Source organism: Misgurnus anguillicaudatus, chromosome 8 (genome assembly GCF_027580225.2).
Source record: "Misgurnus anguillicaudatus chromosome 8, ASM2758022v2, whole genome shotgun sequence".
NCBI lineage: Eukaryota > Metazoa > Chordata > Actinopteri > Cypriniformes > Cobitidae > Misgurnus > Misgurnus anguillicaudatus.
The window spans coordinates 28,497,233-28,516,312 of record NC_073344.2 but is presented as its reverse complement, the minus strand read 5'-3'; the positions used below and the strand labels follow the sequence as shown (position 1 = coordinate 28,516,312).

General features: G+C 33.7%; 2 protein-coding genes across 2 annotated transcripts; both read left to right on the top strand.

Moving 5' to 3' along the window:
- Positions 1 to 168: 168 nt before the first annotated feature.
- On the top strand, positions 169 to 2,775 carry pxmp4 (peroxisomal membrane protein 4). The gene is made up of 4 exons (XM_055213822.2): positions 169 to 328; positions 952 to 1,014; positions 1,347 to 1,545; positions 1,751 to 2,775. Exons 1-4 carry the CDS (start codon positions 216 to 218, stop codon positions 2,009 to 2,011), a joined length of 636 nt encoding a protein of 211 aa, XP_055069797.2. The 5' UTR covers positions 169 to 215; the 3' UTR covers positions 2,012 to 2,775.
- A 3,149-nt stretch (positions 2,776 to 5,924) lies between these two features.
- tgm5l (transglutaminase 5, like) lies at positions 5,925 to 19,011 on the top strand. The gene is made up of 15 exons (XM_073870654.1): positions 5,925 to 6,080; positions 6,353 to 6,532; positions 6,879 to 7,133; positions 7,210 to 7,328; positions 9,854 to 9,982; positions 10,082 to 10,262; positions 10,839 to 10,971; positions 11,864 to 11,967; positions 13,099 to 13,342; positions 13,421 to 13,443; positions 13,642 to 13,674; positions 13,765 to 13,974; positions 16,147 to 16,310; positions 16,395 to 16,531; positions 18,713 to 19,011. Exons 1-15 carry the CDS (start codon positions 6,074 to 6,076, stop codon positions 18,861 to 18,863), a joined length of 2,070 nt encoding a protein of 689 aa, XP_073726755.1. The 5' UTR covers positions 5,925 to 6,073; the 3' UTR covers positions 18,864 to 19,011.
- The last annotated feature ends 69 nt before the right edge of the window (positions 19,012 to 19,080 follow it).

Sequence of the window (19,080 nt, the reverse complement as noted above, 5' to 3'; positions counted from 1 at the left end):
AAAGATGTCCATATCATAATAAATAATTGTGTAGCTGTTGGTTCTTTTATAAGTGTAATGTTATGTACCAAACATGTATATAATATTAAATATTTACAGTAAATACAAATGACTGCGGGGGAATGTACGCGGAACTATTAACAACCATAAAGTTTCCTACCGAGAGGGATGACAGCTGCACGTGTGTGTTACAGCGTAAAGCGTCTAGAAGTGTCATGGCAGCTTCAGGTCTCTTTAAAACTCTGTTATACACAGTCAACAATCTCCTTCAACAACAGAAATATAAAACTGCTCTGGCGGTTGTTAAAGGTTTCAGGAATGGAGCTGTGTGAGTTCATCGTTTGACTACATTAATGTTTAATAATGGCAGCAGGTTGACGTCAGGTCCGATTGTCGTTCTGATGTTTAATACATTTGGGCATGAATGTGATCTTTTGATTATGTTCCATCTTGCATGAGAATATACGTCATTTCTTTTCTTAATGTGACGTTGATCATTTTATTGGTCTCAAAATTACAGTTAAGTAACTTTTAATTATAAAGTGCGATGGGTAAAGATGCTCCTGCAGCTCAATTGATAGAGCAGATTGTATTACCAGTGCAAAGGTCATGGGTTCAACCCCAGGCAACACACATACTCATAAAATGTATATCTTAAATGCCCTTTATTTGCTTTGTATAAAAGCGTTTGCCAAATGTAAAAATGTAATAAAGGCAAGAGTTTTAGACATGGAATTTAAACACATGTTATTTATTAGAGATTCAAAGAAGTTTTAGTTGCAGCTTGTACAGTACATAGTAAAACGTAGGTGTTCCTTTAGGACCATGGTGCTATATAAATAATACAACATGCTTGATCTATACATGATTAAGTTATGTTAAATATACTAAATAAAAAAGTAAAATAGAATATAAAAGAATGAGTATAAAACTTTCTTTCTTTTCTTCCAGATATGGTGCTAAAATTCGTGCCCCTCATGCCCTTGTCATGACGTTTCTGTTCAGAAGTGGAAGGTGAAATAAACTTTGACATCTCAATCATGCTTTTTCACTTTTAAAGCAGTTTGTTTAGATTGCATGTTGTTTTTATTTAATTTGCTGATTGTCATCTTTAGCAGATCTTTTGTATGGTCTTTGTAATGTAATCTGTGCTTTACTTAAAAATAAATCTTAGTAATAACTTAACTGATTTAATATAATGTTGTAAATTTTGATATGACCATGAAATACTAAATGCAACCTTATGCATGTAATGTTCTGTTAATGTAATGTAATCTGTGCATTAGTGTTAAGATTTTCACATTTCTTTTTCCTTTTTTTTTCTTTATATCATCACACATTGACAGTCTAAGAGAGAAGTTTAAAGCGATCGCTAAGGCCACATACACCCATTCCAGGAACTTGGCCTGCTTTGTGTTTACATATAAAGGGTTGCAGGGGATCCAGCAGCACATACAGGGCAAACAGCTTCAGTCTCACGCTTTCCTCGCTGCCTGTATCGGAGGCTGGCTTGTATTCGGAGAAAATAACAACATCAACAGCCAGGTGAGTGAATGTACAACTAGCCAAAATGAAATGGATTCAAAAAGTACTTTTGGCATGAGATTTCATACAGTAAGTAAAATAAGAAGATTTTCAATCATAGATTTACAGTGGCTCCAAAAGTATTTGTACAACGAAATGGATGTAGATTGCTGTCTGTCTGATTTGATTTTGTTAACAAATTAATCTTTATTTTACATCCCCTCAGATAAATATGTACCTGCTGTCCAGAATCCTCTTTGCTTTGTCTCGATTGGCTGTGGAAAAGGGTTACATCCCTCAACCCAAGAGAGATCCCTTCCCATTGTTTGCCATGTTGGTGTGGGGTATTGTGCTTTGGCTGTTTGAGTATCATCCTCATACACTTCAGCCTTCCCTTCAGTCATCCATGAATTACCTGTACCATGACAGCAACACCTGGCATGATATTACAGACTTTCTCATTTATAACAAACCAAAATCTAGATGAACATGATAGTATATGGAATTCGACAAAAAAGTAGAGGTTTTCATTTACTTAATGAAATGGTTTAATTATCACGCCTATGGTACTGCACTTTGTAGCACAAAAGGAGGTGGACTGAATTAGTTCTAATGTTTGTACATTGAGTAAAGCATAGCAGATGTAATTCTTAGCACTGAACACTACATTTACTCATGAAAATCATAAGAACCTTTATGATTTAGAGTGAATCTCACAAAAAACATCCAGCTATGCTTAAAATAGTAAAGTAATCTAACATGATTGTATTGTAATACTATAGATTTTTTTGAGGGGGGGAGTCGTAATGTAATTCATTTTGCCAGAGATATGACAAAAAGTGCTTTCTGGAAGTTAAATGTGTGTTTCTGAAGCGATATGAATTCAGGTGCAACTGTCAAAAGTGGTACTGTATGCATAGTTGACTGCTATGAATCTCCACTTTCTATTGCATTGACTGAAGTTGTCTAGCAGTCACACAAACAATGATTTACTTTTGTTGTTAATAATTCTTTTATTATGAGGGTCCATTGTTTATGCGAAATTCTCACCACAACTGAACTGGGTGAGTTTAACCAGATTTATATTTTAATTAAATTAAGAGACAATAGTGTAACATAGTAAACTGAAAATCAAGAGTACTATTTACATAGTTTATTAACCATGCATTATGTGGGTTTGGATTTAAAGCGAGAATGTGTCTTTCAATAAATAAATACAGAAAAGATTGTACATGCAGTACTGTATAGACAGTAAGTGACTCAGTTTTTTTGCCACATACATATTTTCCTTTACTACTTACCCAGGGCATGTATTAACTTGTCAGCTTCACAATTTCAAAATTCAGAGACCTTTTCTTTTCATGATATTGGTTGTGAAATATACAAACAGGTCAAGGTGAGTACAGTGAGTAAGGATAAAGGATAAAAAGGAAGGGAAAAAAAGGATTATTGTAAAACACTGATGCAACTGTAAAACACTGATGCATTTAAATATATATATAACTCTTTTAGAAATGCTTTTTCAACTGAATTCTTCTGTGAAGTGCAACAATGTTTATTTAAATCATATTTAATGAAACCATACGATACTATAACACCCTTTAGCTGTGACTGTCACTAAATGTCAGAGCGTTTGAGAAATAATAACTTGCAAGAATTCAGATCTGTCACATTAAGTATCAATTTTATTTGATTTATCAAAAAATTAAATTAGTAAACCACTTTGTACATTAAGCAAAACTATAGCAACTAACTATAATACTAAAATATACAGTATGTGAAACCAAAACGGCCAAGTTGTCACCTTTTATGTGTAAACTCTGAGAGTGTTGTGTAAGCCAGAACTGCAACTTTATTGTACTCTGTCAGTATAAAACTGATGCATGAAGTCCTTTGCGTCCATAATAATAAATAATTGATATAGCTGAAGGCTCATTCATTCACATGTTTACATAAAATTTCAAAGCGGTCATGAACTTTCTCTTGCATTGTTTCTGAACTATATGACTGTTTATAGCCGACTTATCTTTGTTAATCTAAGATTCATCAAAATGTTCAGTACATGAGGACGGTTGAAATTTTAAGTGACTAATCCTCTTAATCCACATGAGACTGTAAATGCTGCTAAGTTGTGTGTGAGGAGAAAATGTGCTGTTTCTATATGCAAGATGTCATAATCACAGAAAATCCTCTGGAAAAAGGGCCGAGTGGAGGAGTGACCGAAGTGAAACCATGCCAAGCCCATGAACACCACACCTTCTCAATACTTCAGCTCTTACATCACTGATGATGATGATGATGAGAGATAGTCACGCTTCACTTCTCATGCATGTAAGTGAGGGTGTGTAAGATCAAATCATTTCCTCAGAGATGTCATTATGGACCATTCATTGTGTCTTGTAATAGTGCTTCTGTATAGCAATAAAACTAACAATAAAATTATATATTATTCCACTTTCGGGGGAAAATGATTATAAGTGAAAATCACAGGCAGAAATATACAGTGTTTAAGTGTCTTAGGTTTGTTGTTTTTGCAATGATCATATGTATTTTTATCAATCCTACTACCCGAAAATACAGAAAATTTGTATGCAGTATTAAAAAACTAAAGAAATTTTTAATCTAAAGTATCAAATATTTAATGTTTGAGCACTTGATAATAGGATCTCTTAAACTCAAATAAGTTGAAATTTTAATTCTAATCAAATGACTTTAGGACTTCAGTCTCCTCAAAAGATTTCAAGATGTGTCATTTTGTTCAGAAAACGTGTGTGTGGGGTGGTGTACATTTTGAGTACATATATTTTCTGGATATAAACAAAGTATGTGGTGGTGGCCTAAGCCTTTTTACAATACTGTTTATATAGTAATAAATGATTTATAATTATAAATATGATTTTTATGAATAATTGAAAAACTTTCAAATGCATTGTGTTATCTCATGTGCTTTATTGTCTTAATGTGAAATGTATTTTTTTAATCCTATAAAATGAATGTGACCTGGAAGATAAAGGTTATTCCCTTTGCTTATTTTGGGTAATTACTGATTTTCTTATGGCAAGCATCACTGTTACTCTTAATACATTTTTTATACTGATTTAAACACGATTTTGCATGTACTCTAACATTTTATTTTGGTATCCCATGGTTAGGTAAATATTATACAGAACCAACTGTTTGGTCATTAATAACCTATACTGGTTGTTGTTACACTTACTTTAATAAATGCTGGATGGTTTTCATCCCAGCACAGGGTCAAACCCAACCCCTTGAGTTAAATTAACCCAGAAAAAATTTATAATTGACCCAACTATGGGTTTAAACAACCCAGCACAGGTAAAATTGCCACCCATCGGGTTGGGTTTGTCCCTTTTCGACCCAATGCTGGGTTGAAAATACATTTTAAACTTGAACTCTGCACAAAATGAACTAAAAATCAAACACTGAACAAATTTGAGATTGCATTTGACTTTGACCATGAACTAAAAACAGCTAATGTACCTATACTGAATGCTGGTGTACCTGTTTGAGGTGTGGTTTTTACCACAAACAACAATAATAAAGTTTATAGGTGAGGTCAGGGCTTAATCACCCTGTCGGGCACAAATCAGTGCACCGTTCTGCATTTCGTAAAGCAATGCTACTGATGGTGGGCTCATCTAAATATCTAGATTTTTATTAAAGCTATACTGTTAGGGCTGTCAAACAATTAATTGCGATTAATTGAATTTACAAATACACACACATTCATGTATGTATTAAAGAAACATTTACATCTGTATATATATAACAAAAATTTGTGCTGTCAAACGATTAATCGCAATTAACCGCATACAAAATACAAGTTTGTGTTTGCATAATATATGTTTGGTGTCCTGTGTGTAATTATTATGTATATATAAAATCACACACATGCATGTATAAATGTAAGAATTTTTTATATATCATATAAAATGTCAACATTTGAAAGGGATCAAAACTTTTCATAAAAGTTGTCTTAAAACCAATTCCCAAACCCGTTCTTGTCTTTGGACAACTTTGATTAACTTTTTTGATCCACTTCAAATGTTGACTAGTGTATATAGAAATTAATATATGAAAATTTTTCTTTACGTAAATTAATTTGTGTGTATTTTTATATACATACTTACAAATAGGACACACATATATTATGCAAACATTAACTTTTATATTGTATGCAATTAATCGCGATTAATTGTTTGACAGCCCTAATACTGTTTATGAAATAACTAATGACAGTATGTTTATTTTCTCACAGATGGCTGGGTGACTAAATCTGTGACAGTGTAAATCCAGTATGCACTCCTTGATCTGCACAATACTCACGTAATGTTGGATTGCTCAATCATCTGAGGTGTTGGTTGCGCTGACTGTATTATCTGGCATGCTTTGACTGTAAGTGAATGTGGTTGGGCCACTTCATGCGAAATGTTCTTTCAAAAGGGAGGGGCGCGAGAAAATCCTATATAAAGATACTAAAAGCAAAGGATCAGCATATAACAGCAAATAAACAACACGGCAGTACCAAATGGATGGTGAGATTCACATTAACTTTCATTTATAAAAATTTAAATGCAGTTTTGTTAACACTGTTTTATTCTTCACTATGTAAATGTTTACCTAAAGTGTTATTTAGGAATTAACAGTAATCCTAAAGGATTTACAGTAATCTTTTTTTTTTTGAAAATATTATTTATTTGGCTAAGCATTGTATGTGTTAACATTCATTTTACTACGTTTAAGCAGTTTTCAGTTCAGCCAAATCTCAAATTTGTTCAGTGTTTGATTTTAAGTTAACTTTGTGCAGAGTTCAAGTTTAAAAATGCCGACCTGCAGCCGAGTAGAAACCAGCCCCGCCACAGGACGAACGGTTTGAGCTCCACCACTTTGGTCCTGAGGAGAGGACAGGCCTTTCAGATTCTGATTAACTTTGATGGGAGAGCATTCGATCCACGCAGGGATAAGCTGGTCTTCCAAGTTCTTCTAGGTAACCTTGTGTGTTCATGCATATGAGTGATATAAATGACCTCTGTTTCAATTATGTCATCAATTATGTTGATCAAATGTTAAGCACTTTGTCAATGAAGTGCATAACTTATGAACGTTTGTCAGTATGATTCATTCCTGGGTTTGAACCTCAAACGGTAGGCTAACCAGCCCAGATCTTCAAACAGGCCACACCAGCACACACGTGTGTCATCATTAACTGCTTTAGGTGCTCATTCATTCATAAAATTCTCTTGTAAATCATCATTTGTGTATAGAGATCAACAATGATGCCCATTTTGTAGTGCACGTTTTTCTATGGAAAAATGATAATGTCCTCTTTGCAGGTCCGCTGTCTGTGGAAGTGCCCGTCGAGGTGCCCGTCTCTGTATACGGACAGCCGTCTTCATCTCAATGGAGTGCCACTCTGGAGCAGGCCGTGCCCAACCCGAACTCACCCCGTACAATATCAGTGTCGCTGTTCAGTCCCGTATCTGCTTCTGTAGGGGTTTACTCGCTTAGTCTGAGAGTAGAGACCCGCACTGGTGTAAGGACCCATTTGCTCGGTCAATTCACGCTGCTGTGTAACCCCTGGAGTCGAGGTGAGCCCTCAGTCCTGATGTAACACATCTAATGTGAAGTTTTCAGTCAAGAACAAGTCGTTTCGTTCATGTACAGATGATTCTGTGTTCCTGAGCGCTGAGGATCAGAGAGATGAATATGTGATGAGTGATTTTGGAGTGCTATTTAAAGGCACACCAGGTAACATCGTCGCCAGACCGTGGTCCTTTGATCAGGTGAGAGATGCATGTATGGGATATTTGATCTTTTTCATACGGTTTAAAATATTGTAAGGATTTATTTTTCAACTGTTCAGTGCACAGTGCATTTTATTTCTTACTTTCTATGGTACAAAAATAAAAAAAAATGTTGATGCTTATATTAGGGCTGCACAACGATTAATCACAACTTATCATTTGCAGAATAAAGGTTTTTGTTTACATCATATATGTGTGTGTTCCGCTTATAATATTTATCTCTTCGTAAAAAAAGTCGTTTTTACGACTTTTTATAAGTCGTAAAAAAGAAAAAAATATAATCTAGGGCTGCATAGCGATTAATCGCAACTAATCGTATGCAGAATAAAAGTTTTTGTTTACATCATATATGTGTATGTACTGTTTATAATAATTATCCAGTTGTAAAAAGAAAAGTCGTAAACAGGAAAAAATATATAAACTAGGGCTGCATAGCGATTAATTGCAACTAATCATATGCAGAATAAAAGTTTTTGTTTACATCGTATATGTGTGTAGTGTTTATAATAATTATCTAGTCGTAAAAAGAAAAGTTGTAAAAAGAAAAAATATTTATAAACTAGGGCTGCATAACGATTAATTGCAACTAATTGTATGCAGAATAAACGTTTTTGTTTACATCATATATGTGTGTGTACTGTTTATAATAATTATCTAGTCGTAAAAAGAAAAGTAGTTTTTTACGACTTTTTGTAAGTCGTAAAAAGTAAAAATATATATAAACCAGGGCTGCATAGCAATTAATTGCATCTAATTGTATGCAGAATAAACGTTTTTGTTTACATCATATATGTGTGTGTACTGTTTATAATAATTATCTAGTCGTAAAAAGAAAAGTAGTTTTTTACGACTTTTTGTAAGTCGTAAAAAGTAAAAATATATATAAACCAGGGCTGCATAGCAATTAATTGCATCTAATTGTATGCAGAATAAAGGTTTTTGTTTACATCATATATGTGTGTGTTCCGCTTATAATATTTATCTCTTCGTAAAAAAAGTCGTTTTTACGACTTTTTGTAAGTCGTAAAAAAGAAAAAATATAAACTAGGGCTGCATAACGATTAATTGCAACTAATTGTATGCAGAATAAACGTCTTTGTTTACATCATATATGTGTATGTACTGTTTATAATAATTATCCAGTTGTAAAAAGAAAAGTCGTAAACAGGAAAAAATATATAAACTAGGGCTGCATAGCGATTAATTGCAACTAATCATATGCAGAATAAAAGTTTTTGTTTACATCGTATATGTGTGTAGTGTTTATAATAATTATCTAGTCGTAAAAAGAAAAGTATTTTTTTACGACTTTTTGTAAGTCGTAAAAAGAAAAAATATATATAAACCAGGGCTGCATAGCAATTAATTGCATCTAATTGTATGCAGAATAAAAGTTTTTGTTTACATCATATATGTGTGTGTACTGTTTATAATAATTATCCAGTTGTAAAAAGAAAAGTCGTAAAAAGAAAAAATATATAAACTAGGTCTGCATAGCGATTAATCGCAACTAATCGTATGCAGAATAAACGTTTTTGTTTACATTATATATGTGTATGTACTGTTTATAATAATTATCCAGTTGTAAAAAGAAAAGTCGTAAAAAGAAAAAATATATAAACTAGTGCTGCATAGCGATTAATCGCAACTAATTGTATGCAGAATAAAAGTTTTTGTTTACATCATATATGTGTGTGTACTGTTTATAATAATTATCTAGTCGTAAAAAGAAAAGTCGTAAAAAGAAAAAATATTTATAAACTAGGGCTGCATAACAATTAATCGCAACTAATCGTATGCAGAATAAAAGTTTTTGTTTACATCATATATGTGTGTGTACTGCTTATAATAATTATCTAGTCGTAAAAAGAAAAGTAGTTTTTACGACTTTTTGTAAGTCGTAAAAAGAAAAAATATATATAAACTAGTGCTGCATAGCGATTATTCGCAACTAATTGTATGCAGAATAAAAGTTTTTGTTTACATCATATATGTGTGTGTCCTGTTTATAATAATTATCTAGTCATAAAAAGAAAAATCGTAAAAAGAAAAAATATATATAAACTAGGGCTGCATAACGATTAATCGCAACTAATCGTATGCAGAATAAAAGTTTTTGTTTACATCATATATGTGTGTGTACTTTTTATGATAATTATGTAGTTGTAAAAAGAAAAGTAGTTTTTACGACTTTTTGTAGTCATAAAAAGAAAAAAAATATAAACTAGGGCTGCATAACGATTAATCACAACTAATTGAATGTAGAATAAAAGTTTTTGTTTACATCATATATGTGTTTGTACTGTTTATAATAATTATCTAGTCATAAAAAGAAAAGTCGTTTTATAAATAGCACACACACATATATTATCTTAACAAAAACTTCTATTCTGCAAACAATTAATTGCGATTAATCGTTATCCAGTCCTAGTTTATATAATTTGTGTTCTTTTTACGACTAATTTTGTTTTTAAAAAAATGTATTGTCCACTGATTTTCTACAGTATGAAAGGGGGATTTTGGACATTTGTATGAAGCTGCTGCAGTTAAGTCCCCAGTATCTAGCAGATAAGAGAAGAGATTTACTAAACCGGTCCAGTCCGGTTTACATTGGCAGAGTGGTCTCAGCTATGGTAAGGTTCTTTCTCATCTCCAGTCCTCTCTTCCCATCTATCCTTTCCGCTGTCTGTTCATCTCAGTATTGTCTCTTGTTTTTTTCTCTCTTTGAGCAGATAAACTCTCAGGATGATCAGGGTGTACTAATGGGAAAATGGTCGGGTGAATACGACGATGGCATTAACCCTTCACTATGGTCTGGCAGTGCAGATATTCTCCAGATGTGGTCGGCATCACAATTCCGCCCTGTTAAATATGGGCAGTGCTGGGTTTTTGCAGCTGTCATGTGTACAGTAAGATATAAGTTACTTATAATATCTAGTTTACCTTATATGGCTGACTGGAATAATTCATTTTAATTGGTCAGTCCCTGTTTTCCGGTGTTTCTCAATTCACAGTATTGCATGAGTGATGTCATACATGATGGGTCTGCATTGCGCCATTAACTTTGAACAAGTGTAATGTTATAGGTGTCTCCCTAATTAACACACTAACTAGCTGATGCATTGAATCATAGAGAGACATCTTAAACATTGTGGGAGGGGAGCATGAGGACTGAAATTAGGAAACACTGCTTTATTCTGTGGTTGATTTGATCCATAATTCATTTATTTGGTAAGTGTCCAAATGTGCTCATATATGATCCTGATGACCCTGTCAGAGTTTATTCTGCTGTAACGGCCAGTTAACTGTACATTATCCCCTATAACCCTGGGACGGATCTGCACCGGATCTGTGCCAAAGTCTGCAGCTCTAGTGTGGATTTGGTGCAGATCTGGCCCAGAGTCATCTGCTATCTGGGGATGAATGATTGTTTAGATGCTATTGTAGCACTATCAATATTAAAAACAATATTTGTTTGTTTATCAGTAATGAGGGCACTCGGCATTCCAACTCGTGTGGTCACCAACTTTAACTCCGCTCACGACACAAATGGAAACATGGTTATTGAGGAATATTACTCGGAGTTTGGGGAAAAGCTGCCTGTTGGCCGGGACAGCATCTGGTGAGTTATCCTGAAAAAATATAATTGAAACATAAAGGGCTGGTTTCCCAGACACGGATTAGTAAGGCTTGTTTGTTAAAACTAGTTATATTTCCTAATTAAACTAAGGTCTAGTCCTGGCTTAAGCTAATTATCCTGTCTGGGAAACCAACCCAAAAGGTTTAATAAATGCTGTGTCTGTGCACTAAAAAAAAAATATTCATTCAATTTACCCAATTTTTTTAAGGTAAGTGAATCGCAATCAATTTATTTAAGCTACATTTAAACAAAAGTTTTTTGTTTTGTATTTCAATTTTTTTGTTTAAATGTAGCTTAAATAAATTGATTGTGACCACTTACCTTAAAAAAGCTGAGTAAATTAAATTAATAATTTTTTTTTAGTGTATAAGGACAAAAATGTACCCACTGAAAAAATGATTCATTGAATTTACTCAATTTTTTAAGGTAAATGGTTGCAATCAATTTATTTAAGCTACATTTAAACAAAAGTTTTATATTTTGTTTTACTTTACTAATCTTTTTTTGTTTGTAAATGTAGCTTAAATAAATTGATTGCAACCACTTACCTTAAAAAATTGAGTAAATTCAATAAAAAAAATTTTCAGTGCACAGTAACCATCATTTCAATCAGAATGCCACTAAATAAATCACTGTAAAACAAATGCAGCATTTTGTCAAATCAACACATATTTTTCAAATTTGAATTGATAAATTATGTCAATTTTTTAAGCCAAAACTCAAAATAGTAAGTTGAATTGACTTTCAAAACCAAGTTATTTTAAATTACATTTTCAAAAGTAAAGCTTGATTAAAAAATGATTAAAGCATCTTTGATATTAATAAAATGCTGATACAAGTAAACTGAAGTAAACCGAGAATGAACATTTTTCAGGAACTTTCATGTCTGGGTGGAGTCTTGGATGCAGAGGCCTGATTTGGGTGAAGGGTTTGATGGTTGGCAGGTTCTTGACCCCACGCCCCAAGAGATAAGTTCAGGTCAGTAATCTAATATTATTTTTATGACATTCTGCACTGCAAAAAATGATTTTCAAAAAAAAAATCTCAGTATTTTTGTCTTGTTTTCAGTAAAAATGTCTAACAATTCCTAAATTAAGATGCTTTTTTTGATGAGCAAAATGACCCAAGAAAATATAAAGTGTAAGTAATTTTGAGCATAAAACAAGCAAAAAAATCTGCCAATGGGGTAAGCAAATTTTTCTTGAATTTTTCTTGAATTTAGTGTTTAATAAAAATGTTCAAGATTTTTTTTTGCTTACCCCATTGGCAGATTTTTTGTCTTGTTTTATGCACAAAATCACATAAATTTGATATTTTTTGTCTATAAACTATAGACTTATTTTCTTGGGTCATTTTGCTCATCAAGAAAAAGCATCTTAATTTAGGAATTTTTAGATATTTTTACTGAAAACAAGACAAAATACTAAGAACATTTTTTCTTGAAAATAATTTTTTACAGTGTGGCCTGGTTTCACTGACAAGGCTTAGCTAAAGGACTAGGCTTTAGTTAAATTAAGATTTTAAGCATTTTTATTAACATGCCTTGGATAAAGACGTTACTTGTGTTTATATTGAGACAAATCAATAGCACTGGCATATTATTGAGGATTTTTTTAATTCAAGAAAAATTCAAGGAAAAATGTCTTTGAGTTAAACACAAATTCACTTACATTGTATATTTTTTGTCTCAAAACTAGACTTATTTCTTTAGTCCTTTTGCTCATCAAGAAAATACATCTTAATTTAAGATATTTTTTATATTTGTACCGAAAACAAGACAAAAATACTAAGTGTATTTATTTATTTATTTGATGATGTATAAATCTCAATTTCAAAAAATTGGTTTTGTGGACCAGGGTCACTATTTTTGAAAACTCATTGTCGAACTCGGTATTGACACATCTAGTTCTGGCATTGTAAAACATTTAAAACTACACCCTAGACTTTGTTGTGACTCTTTACAATGGATTTTTTATCAGTCCATGTTATTCAAACTCATTAGCCTGGAACAATCTATCAGTCGAGCTTAAGAAACATCATATGCCACGGTTTTACCATGCTGAAGTTTGTCTTTATATTCATTCAAAATCTTTCAATCTTCTGCTACAGGAATGTATAGATGTGGACCTGCTTCTCTTAAAGCCATTCGTGAGAAAGAGATAAATGCGCAGTACGACGTACCGTTTGTCTACGCTGAAGTGAACGCCGATGTGCGTACAATACTTGTCCAAAATGGGAAGATTTTAGGAACCATGACTGATACCAAAAGAGTTGGAGCCCTGGTTTGCACCAAACGTATTGGATCCATGCAAATGCAGAATCTCACCTCAGACTACAAAACTGAGACTGATGAGAAGCACAGATGAGTGAAAATAATTTAAAGATATCATTAACGAATTCACCAAATTTTATTGTTTTTTTTTTCAGATGACAAAGTAATTCGTCCATTTGCTGGTAAGTCATTACATTTTTTATTAAAAATAAAATTGTACACAGAAGTGATTATCTGATAAAACCCTTTAAAAAAGGTCAATTTAATTGAGAAGCTAAACTGTAAAACTGTTTTGAGTTGTGCAGTTACGCATTTTTAATTGATGAAAACATATAAAGGCACTCGTTTTCATTAACATTTTGATACATCTGTTGATACAGCAAGGATGAGAGGTGAAGACTCGTCCAGAACAGGTTCAAGCATTTACAGTTTTCTTTGTATAATTGACACAGACTGTAATACAGTGAGGTAATGCTTTATTTTTTGCGTGCCCTTGCATGCAGCTCGGCAGGGCGTTGCTGTGTCTCTCAGTCTTCTGAAGGCTCCTGTAGTTGGAGAAAGCATCGTGTTTAACGTCATCATCACCAACAACGGACCCAAAGAAAAAGTGCTCAAGGTGCATATCAACGCTCAACACAAAGAATACCACCGCAATCCTACCGCTGCAACCTTCTGGGAGATTCATAATGATCTGAAGATCGCTCCTAATCTAAGTAAGAATTATGCACTACATGAAATGTGCTTGATATTTTAACCACCACACAACTAAAGGCCACACGATAACCAACAGACCAAAGTTTGAGATGAAGACCCCAAATTTACTAAACTACTGATTGTCGGTATCGGTAGATAAAAGGGAACAAATATCGGACATCAGCATTGTTTAAAGTGCGTTTAAAGACAGTCTCTCCAGAAAAACGTGATTATGCGATTGCATGATTCAATCATAGACTGTAAAAAAGATGGTCGACGCCTGTTCGCTCTCTTCCATTGGTGAAAAGTGAAGCCGCCAGCGTCCCGATATGGCGCTGACATCTTGGGTCTTGAGTCTGCGCAATAGCGATTTCGGGACCAGTCATGCGCAGTAGTGAGCAGGAAGGGAAGGCGCGAAGTCAAAACCCCGCCCTCGCTCTCGTAGAATGCACATATCACACGATATCACAGCTGTCAATCATGACGTGACACCACCGTTTTTATATAATTAAATAACTAACTAAACACAAACCTATTTTAAAAACAAACATTTGAATTTACATCAGCGTGATAAAAACTACAGTAAATGACGGAAACCAGCTTCGGAAAAAAGATAATTGATGTGTAATTAATTTTTTTAGTTGGTCTCAAGTCCCATTGAATAACATGGGGAGGCGGGCTTTATGACCTATACTGGGACCGGTCACTGGGGGGCGATCGAGACGTTTTGGCTTCACTTTTCAGGGCTTGTGCGGCACGCTTGGATTCAATGCATAGTCAGCCAAAGTCCGCATATTTAAGCGGGGGACACATTTTTGAAATACGCCGCACTTTCGCCGCATAAATTGCAGATTTCTGCTTGCAAAATATGCGGGCTTGCATGATTTCATAATCCCTGCATTTTCGTAGCAAAAAGTCACATATATCTTAGCAGAAAGTTGAAAAATGTTGCATTTACTTTACACATGTGCAGCCATGTCCCCTGTTGTCATGGGAATGTCAGGAAGTGATGTAATTACGCGATGTGATCATCAATGAAAAGCTGCAAAGACTGCAAACAGTTTTGCAAGTTCGGCAGGTTCACGCAATTTCATCGCATAAAATTGCATAAGTATTCCTCATATTCCATTGCATTTTTTTAAGAAAAAGTGCCACAAGATCAAAGATTTTTGCCTGCAACAACCACAAAAAAACTCAAAATTTTTCTGGAAGGACTGTAAAGTCAATTCAGAGATTCTAAACACATTATAAATGTTATAAATGTATCGCTGAAACACGTTACAAAGACTGTGACTTATGTAGTACTGAAATGTGGAGTTAAACAGTTTTTTTCCATATCTATATGTTCAGGATTATTTGGGCTAAAACGGGAGCTCGATGACACACTGGAGCCAGCAAACATGCATGGCCCCGCCCCTAACACAGTCGCGAGCATCCATTCAGGTTGCTGCTGTATTTAAAAGTTGAGAGAGATGGCAGCTTTCCCACATGTAGGCATGGTTTCATTACAGACAGCGGATACGTTGTCAAAGATTTTTACGAGATTTTAATTTTATTTTAATTTTTCGTCATTCAAAATTGGCTGGCTGGTTAATAACAAATTTTGTCTGAGGTGTAACAAACAGAGAACAAATTTAAAGTTCTTGTGCAATCGACTTTACTTCTTTGTTGTGAAGTATGTCCGAGTGAAACGTTATATCGCACAAGGAAAATAGTGGGTGTGGCTTGTGTTTTTCATTGTGAATTGATTGGATTAAAAAACAATAGGTGTTTTATTCAGAAATGAAACTTGCAGCAAACTTACAGTTGGAGGGGGCGGTGTTAACTGATGCTCCGCCCAAGCCACCTAGCTGATGTAATCAGAGAAGGATCGGCGGAAGTTAATTTTCAGATTTTGATTAAAGTTTATAAGGGCACATACATTTTTTTAAAATAATGACTTACACCGATGAACTGTTTATAATAAACACTGCTATGTTCCATTAAAAAATAAGAATTGTCAGTTTTGATTTCATGGGGACTTTAATATCGGACTGTACACAGACTTTAAAAGCAGTCGATATCCTGGACATAGAAAGGGCCAGAAAAACTCGTATTGGTGCATCTCTTACTATAATAAATGAAAAATCACTAACATTGCATGATAACTCTTCTATGTAGCTCTGATTCATGTTTTACTATTTTTCCACCAGCCCGGACATTCAAACACGAGATTTCTTACGGCAAGTATGCAAGGGATGAGTCCAGGGAAGATGATCTGGTTAACCTGGCTGTGGTTTTAGAGGACGTAGAGACTCAGGAGAGAGTGCTGGCGTCTGAAGAGTTTAACATCAGCAGTCCTACTCTCAGTATACAGGTCAGTGATCGACAAAACTGCAGTCCAGGTGAGGTTTCTCTCTGTCGCATACAGAAATTTAATACCAACACTTTCATTTTTCAGATCCCGAATGAGTACTCGGTCATTGTTAACACGCCACAGGCTGCTATAGTGTCCTTCACGAATCCTTTCAACGTATCAGTAAGTGGAGAGCTCAAGGTCACCGGTGCAGGACTATTGGACGAGAAGATTCGAATAAGGTGATTAATGAAGCGTTTTCAGTTTTATGTCTGTCACGAGTTAAACCAAACCAGTTTGCAAATGTTAATTGGTGTTTTGTTGAGGGTTCCCTTAATGTTCTTCACATTGTGTTTTAAGAGTTTTTTTTATGAATGGCTTACTTTTAGTTCACTTTGCTTATTAAGCTGGCATGTGCACAACATGTATCTTAGCAAAAATTTTATACTTATCCATATTAATGTGAAAAGATTGAGAAGTTGAATAGCTTCTGTGTGATGTCAAGTTCAAATCAGGTCATTTCAAATACCTGAAATGGTACTCGTCTGTACTAGCTGTGATGCCAAAATGACAACATATTTATTTAGCAGATGCTTTTATTCAAAGCGAATTACAAATGAGAAACATGTTTAAACTGTGTTTATGAACAGGGAGAGGTGGCTTAAACAAAGATTTGATAAAGTAATTCCTATGTAAAGAATCACTTCAAAAGATTGATCTTTGTGCTTCTTTAAAGGAACCGAACATGTTTTTATGGCAGTACATTAGGGCTGTCAAAGGATTAATCATGATTAATCACGTACAAAATACAAGTTTTTGCATAATATGTATGCACTGTGTGTAATCATTGTTGTATACATAAATACACACACATGCATGAACTGTAAAAAAAACTTTGCTGCCTTAATTTTTTTGTTGAATCAACTCAGATTTACAAGTCATGTCAACTTACTATTATTTATCTTGACAAGAGATGAGTTGCTTCAACTTCATTTTATAAGTCATATCAACTCATCTGTAGTTATAACAACTCATCTCCAGTCAAGATAAATAATAGTAAGTTGAAATGACTTGTAAAACTAAGTTGACTCAACAAAAAAATTAAGGCAGCAAAGAATTTTTTTACAGTGTGTATGCATTTAAGAAAAAAAAAAAAAAAAAAAAAAAAAAATATATATATATATATATATATATATATATATATATATATATATATATATATATATATATATATATATATATATATATATATATATATGATATATTTATGATTATTTTATAATATAAATAAAAAATAAAAATTACATTAATAACAATTTTCTTACATTTTTAAGAACATGTTTGTGTGTATTTATATACATAATAATTACACAGTGAATGTGATTTCACCAAGAAGGATGTGATCCTGGATTAACACCATTGTTGGTCCTGGATCAACATTTTTATTAGATTTATTAGATTTTATTAGATTAGATTCAATCACATTGCAGGATTAGGGTGTATGTTAGATTTAGTTTTAGGATTGTTGTAGGGGCTCAAACTATTATTTCATACTAATTTGAGGGTTATAAAATGGTTCGGGTTTGAGTTATGGGTAAGTTGGTGTATCTTTGATTGAAACGTTGATCCAGGACCAACAAAAAATGTTGATCCAGGATCACATCTTACTTGGTAAAATCACAGCGACCTTAATGACACATTACACACACACATTGTGCAAACACAAACTTTAATTGTGTATGTGATTAATTGCGATTAATCTTTTGACAGCCCTACAATACATGCTTGCCAACATTTAAGAGACTGAAAATTACAGACATCACGCTGTTTGTGTGTGTCTGTCTGCGTGTGTCTGTATGCGTGTATGTCTGTGTGACATATGATGAAAATCTGACTTTTTCCATGTTTAAGTGCTATAATTGGGTCTCCAGTGCTTTTGTCAACCTAGAAAATGTGAAAAAGATCAACCCAGTAACTTAGTTTTGGTAAACCATTCTCTGCAAGCATAGCTCATTGAAATGTGTCTCCCCTTGTGATGTCAGAAGGGGATCTTATTATAATAATACCACCCCTTAATCTGCACTATCCAACCACGGCGCTGCCATTTAGTGCATCAGCTCATTTGCATTTTTAAGGACACACACAAATCCACAAATTTTTGCTCACATCTACAGTGTGTCAATTTTAACATTTTACAATAAATTATCTGTGGGGTATTTTAAGCTAAAAGTTCACATAGGCTCTCTGGGGACACCAAAGACTTATTTGACATCTTAAAAAAGCATTTTGCTCATCCATATCATCTACAACATTTAAAACGTACAGTATATGAATACTACGCTAGCTTTTTCTTAGTACAGGTAAAGGTTGTTTTAATTTTCTAAATATTTAAATTTTATATCTTCTGTTTTTTTTTGTTTCAGACTCATACTTCAGCCTGGAGAGGCCATGAAGAGGCCGATTCAGTTCATTCCCAAGATGCCAGGTGCCAGGATGCTTCAGGCTAGTTTAGCGTTGACAAACCTGCCCAGCCTCTTCTATGGATTCAAGACCATCAATGTTAAACAGGCTTGAAGTGTCCATAATCTGTTTGTAGTCAGATTTGTAGTCTTTGTATTTCTCATATTGATGTTTGTATAGGATACTGTATATCAGTAGTTTTGTAAAGTGCACCTTATCTGTAAGTAACCCGAATAAAAGCATCTGCTTTACTTTTTAAGTATTTAACTATAGTAACGCCTGCTGTTTCTACATTTAATGTGACTGTAAAAAGTATTCATGACTTAAAGAT

Bases quoted from the DNA above. Each gene is read 5' to 3' on its own strand.
- pxmp4 (XM_055213822.2), top strand. From the start codon at position 216: ATGGCAGCTTCAGGTCTCTTTAAAACTCTGTTATACACAGTCAACAAT. The intron at 1,015-1,346 runs GTGAAATAAACT...ACACATTGACAG, and splicing joins TTTCTGTTCAGAAGTGGAAG to TCTAAGAGAGAAGTTTAAAG. The intron at 1,546-1,750 runs GTGAGTGAATGT...ACATCCCCTCAG, and splicing joins ATAACAACATCAACAGCCAG to ATAAATATGTACCTGCTGTC.
- tgm5l (XM_073870654.1), top strand. The intron at 9,983-10,081 runs GTAAGGTTCTTT...CTCTTTGAGCAG, and splicing joins GCAGAGTGGTCTCAGCTATG to ATAAACTCTCAGGATGATCA. The intron at 13,343-13,420 runs GAAGCACAGATG...TTTTTCAGATGA, and splicing joins TACAAAACTGAGACTGATGA to CAAAGTAATTCGTCCATTTG.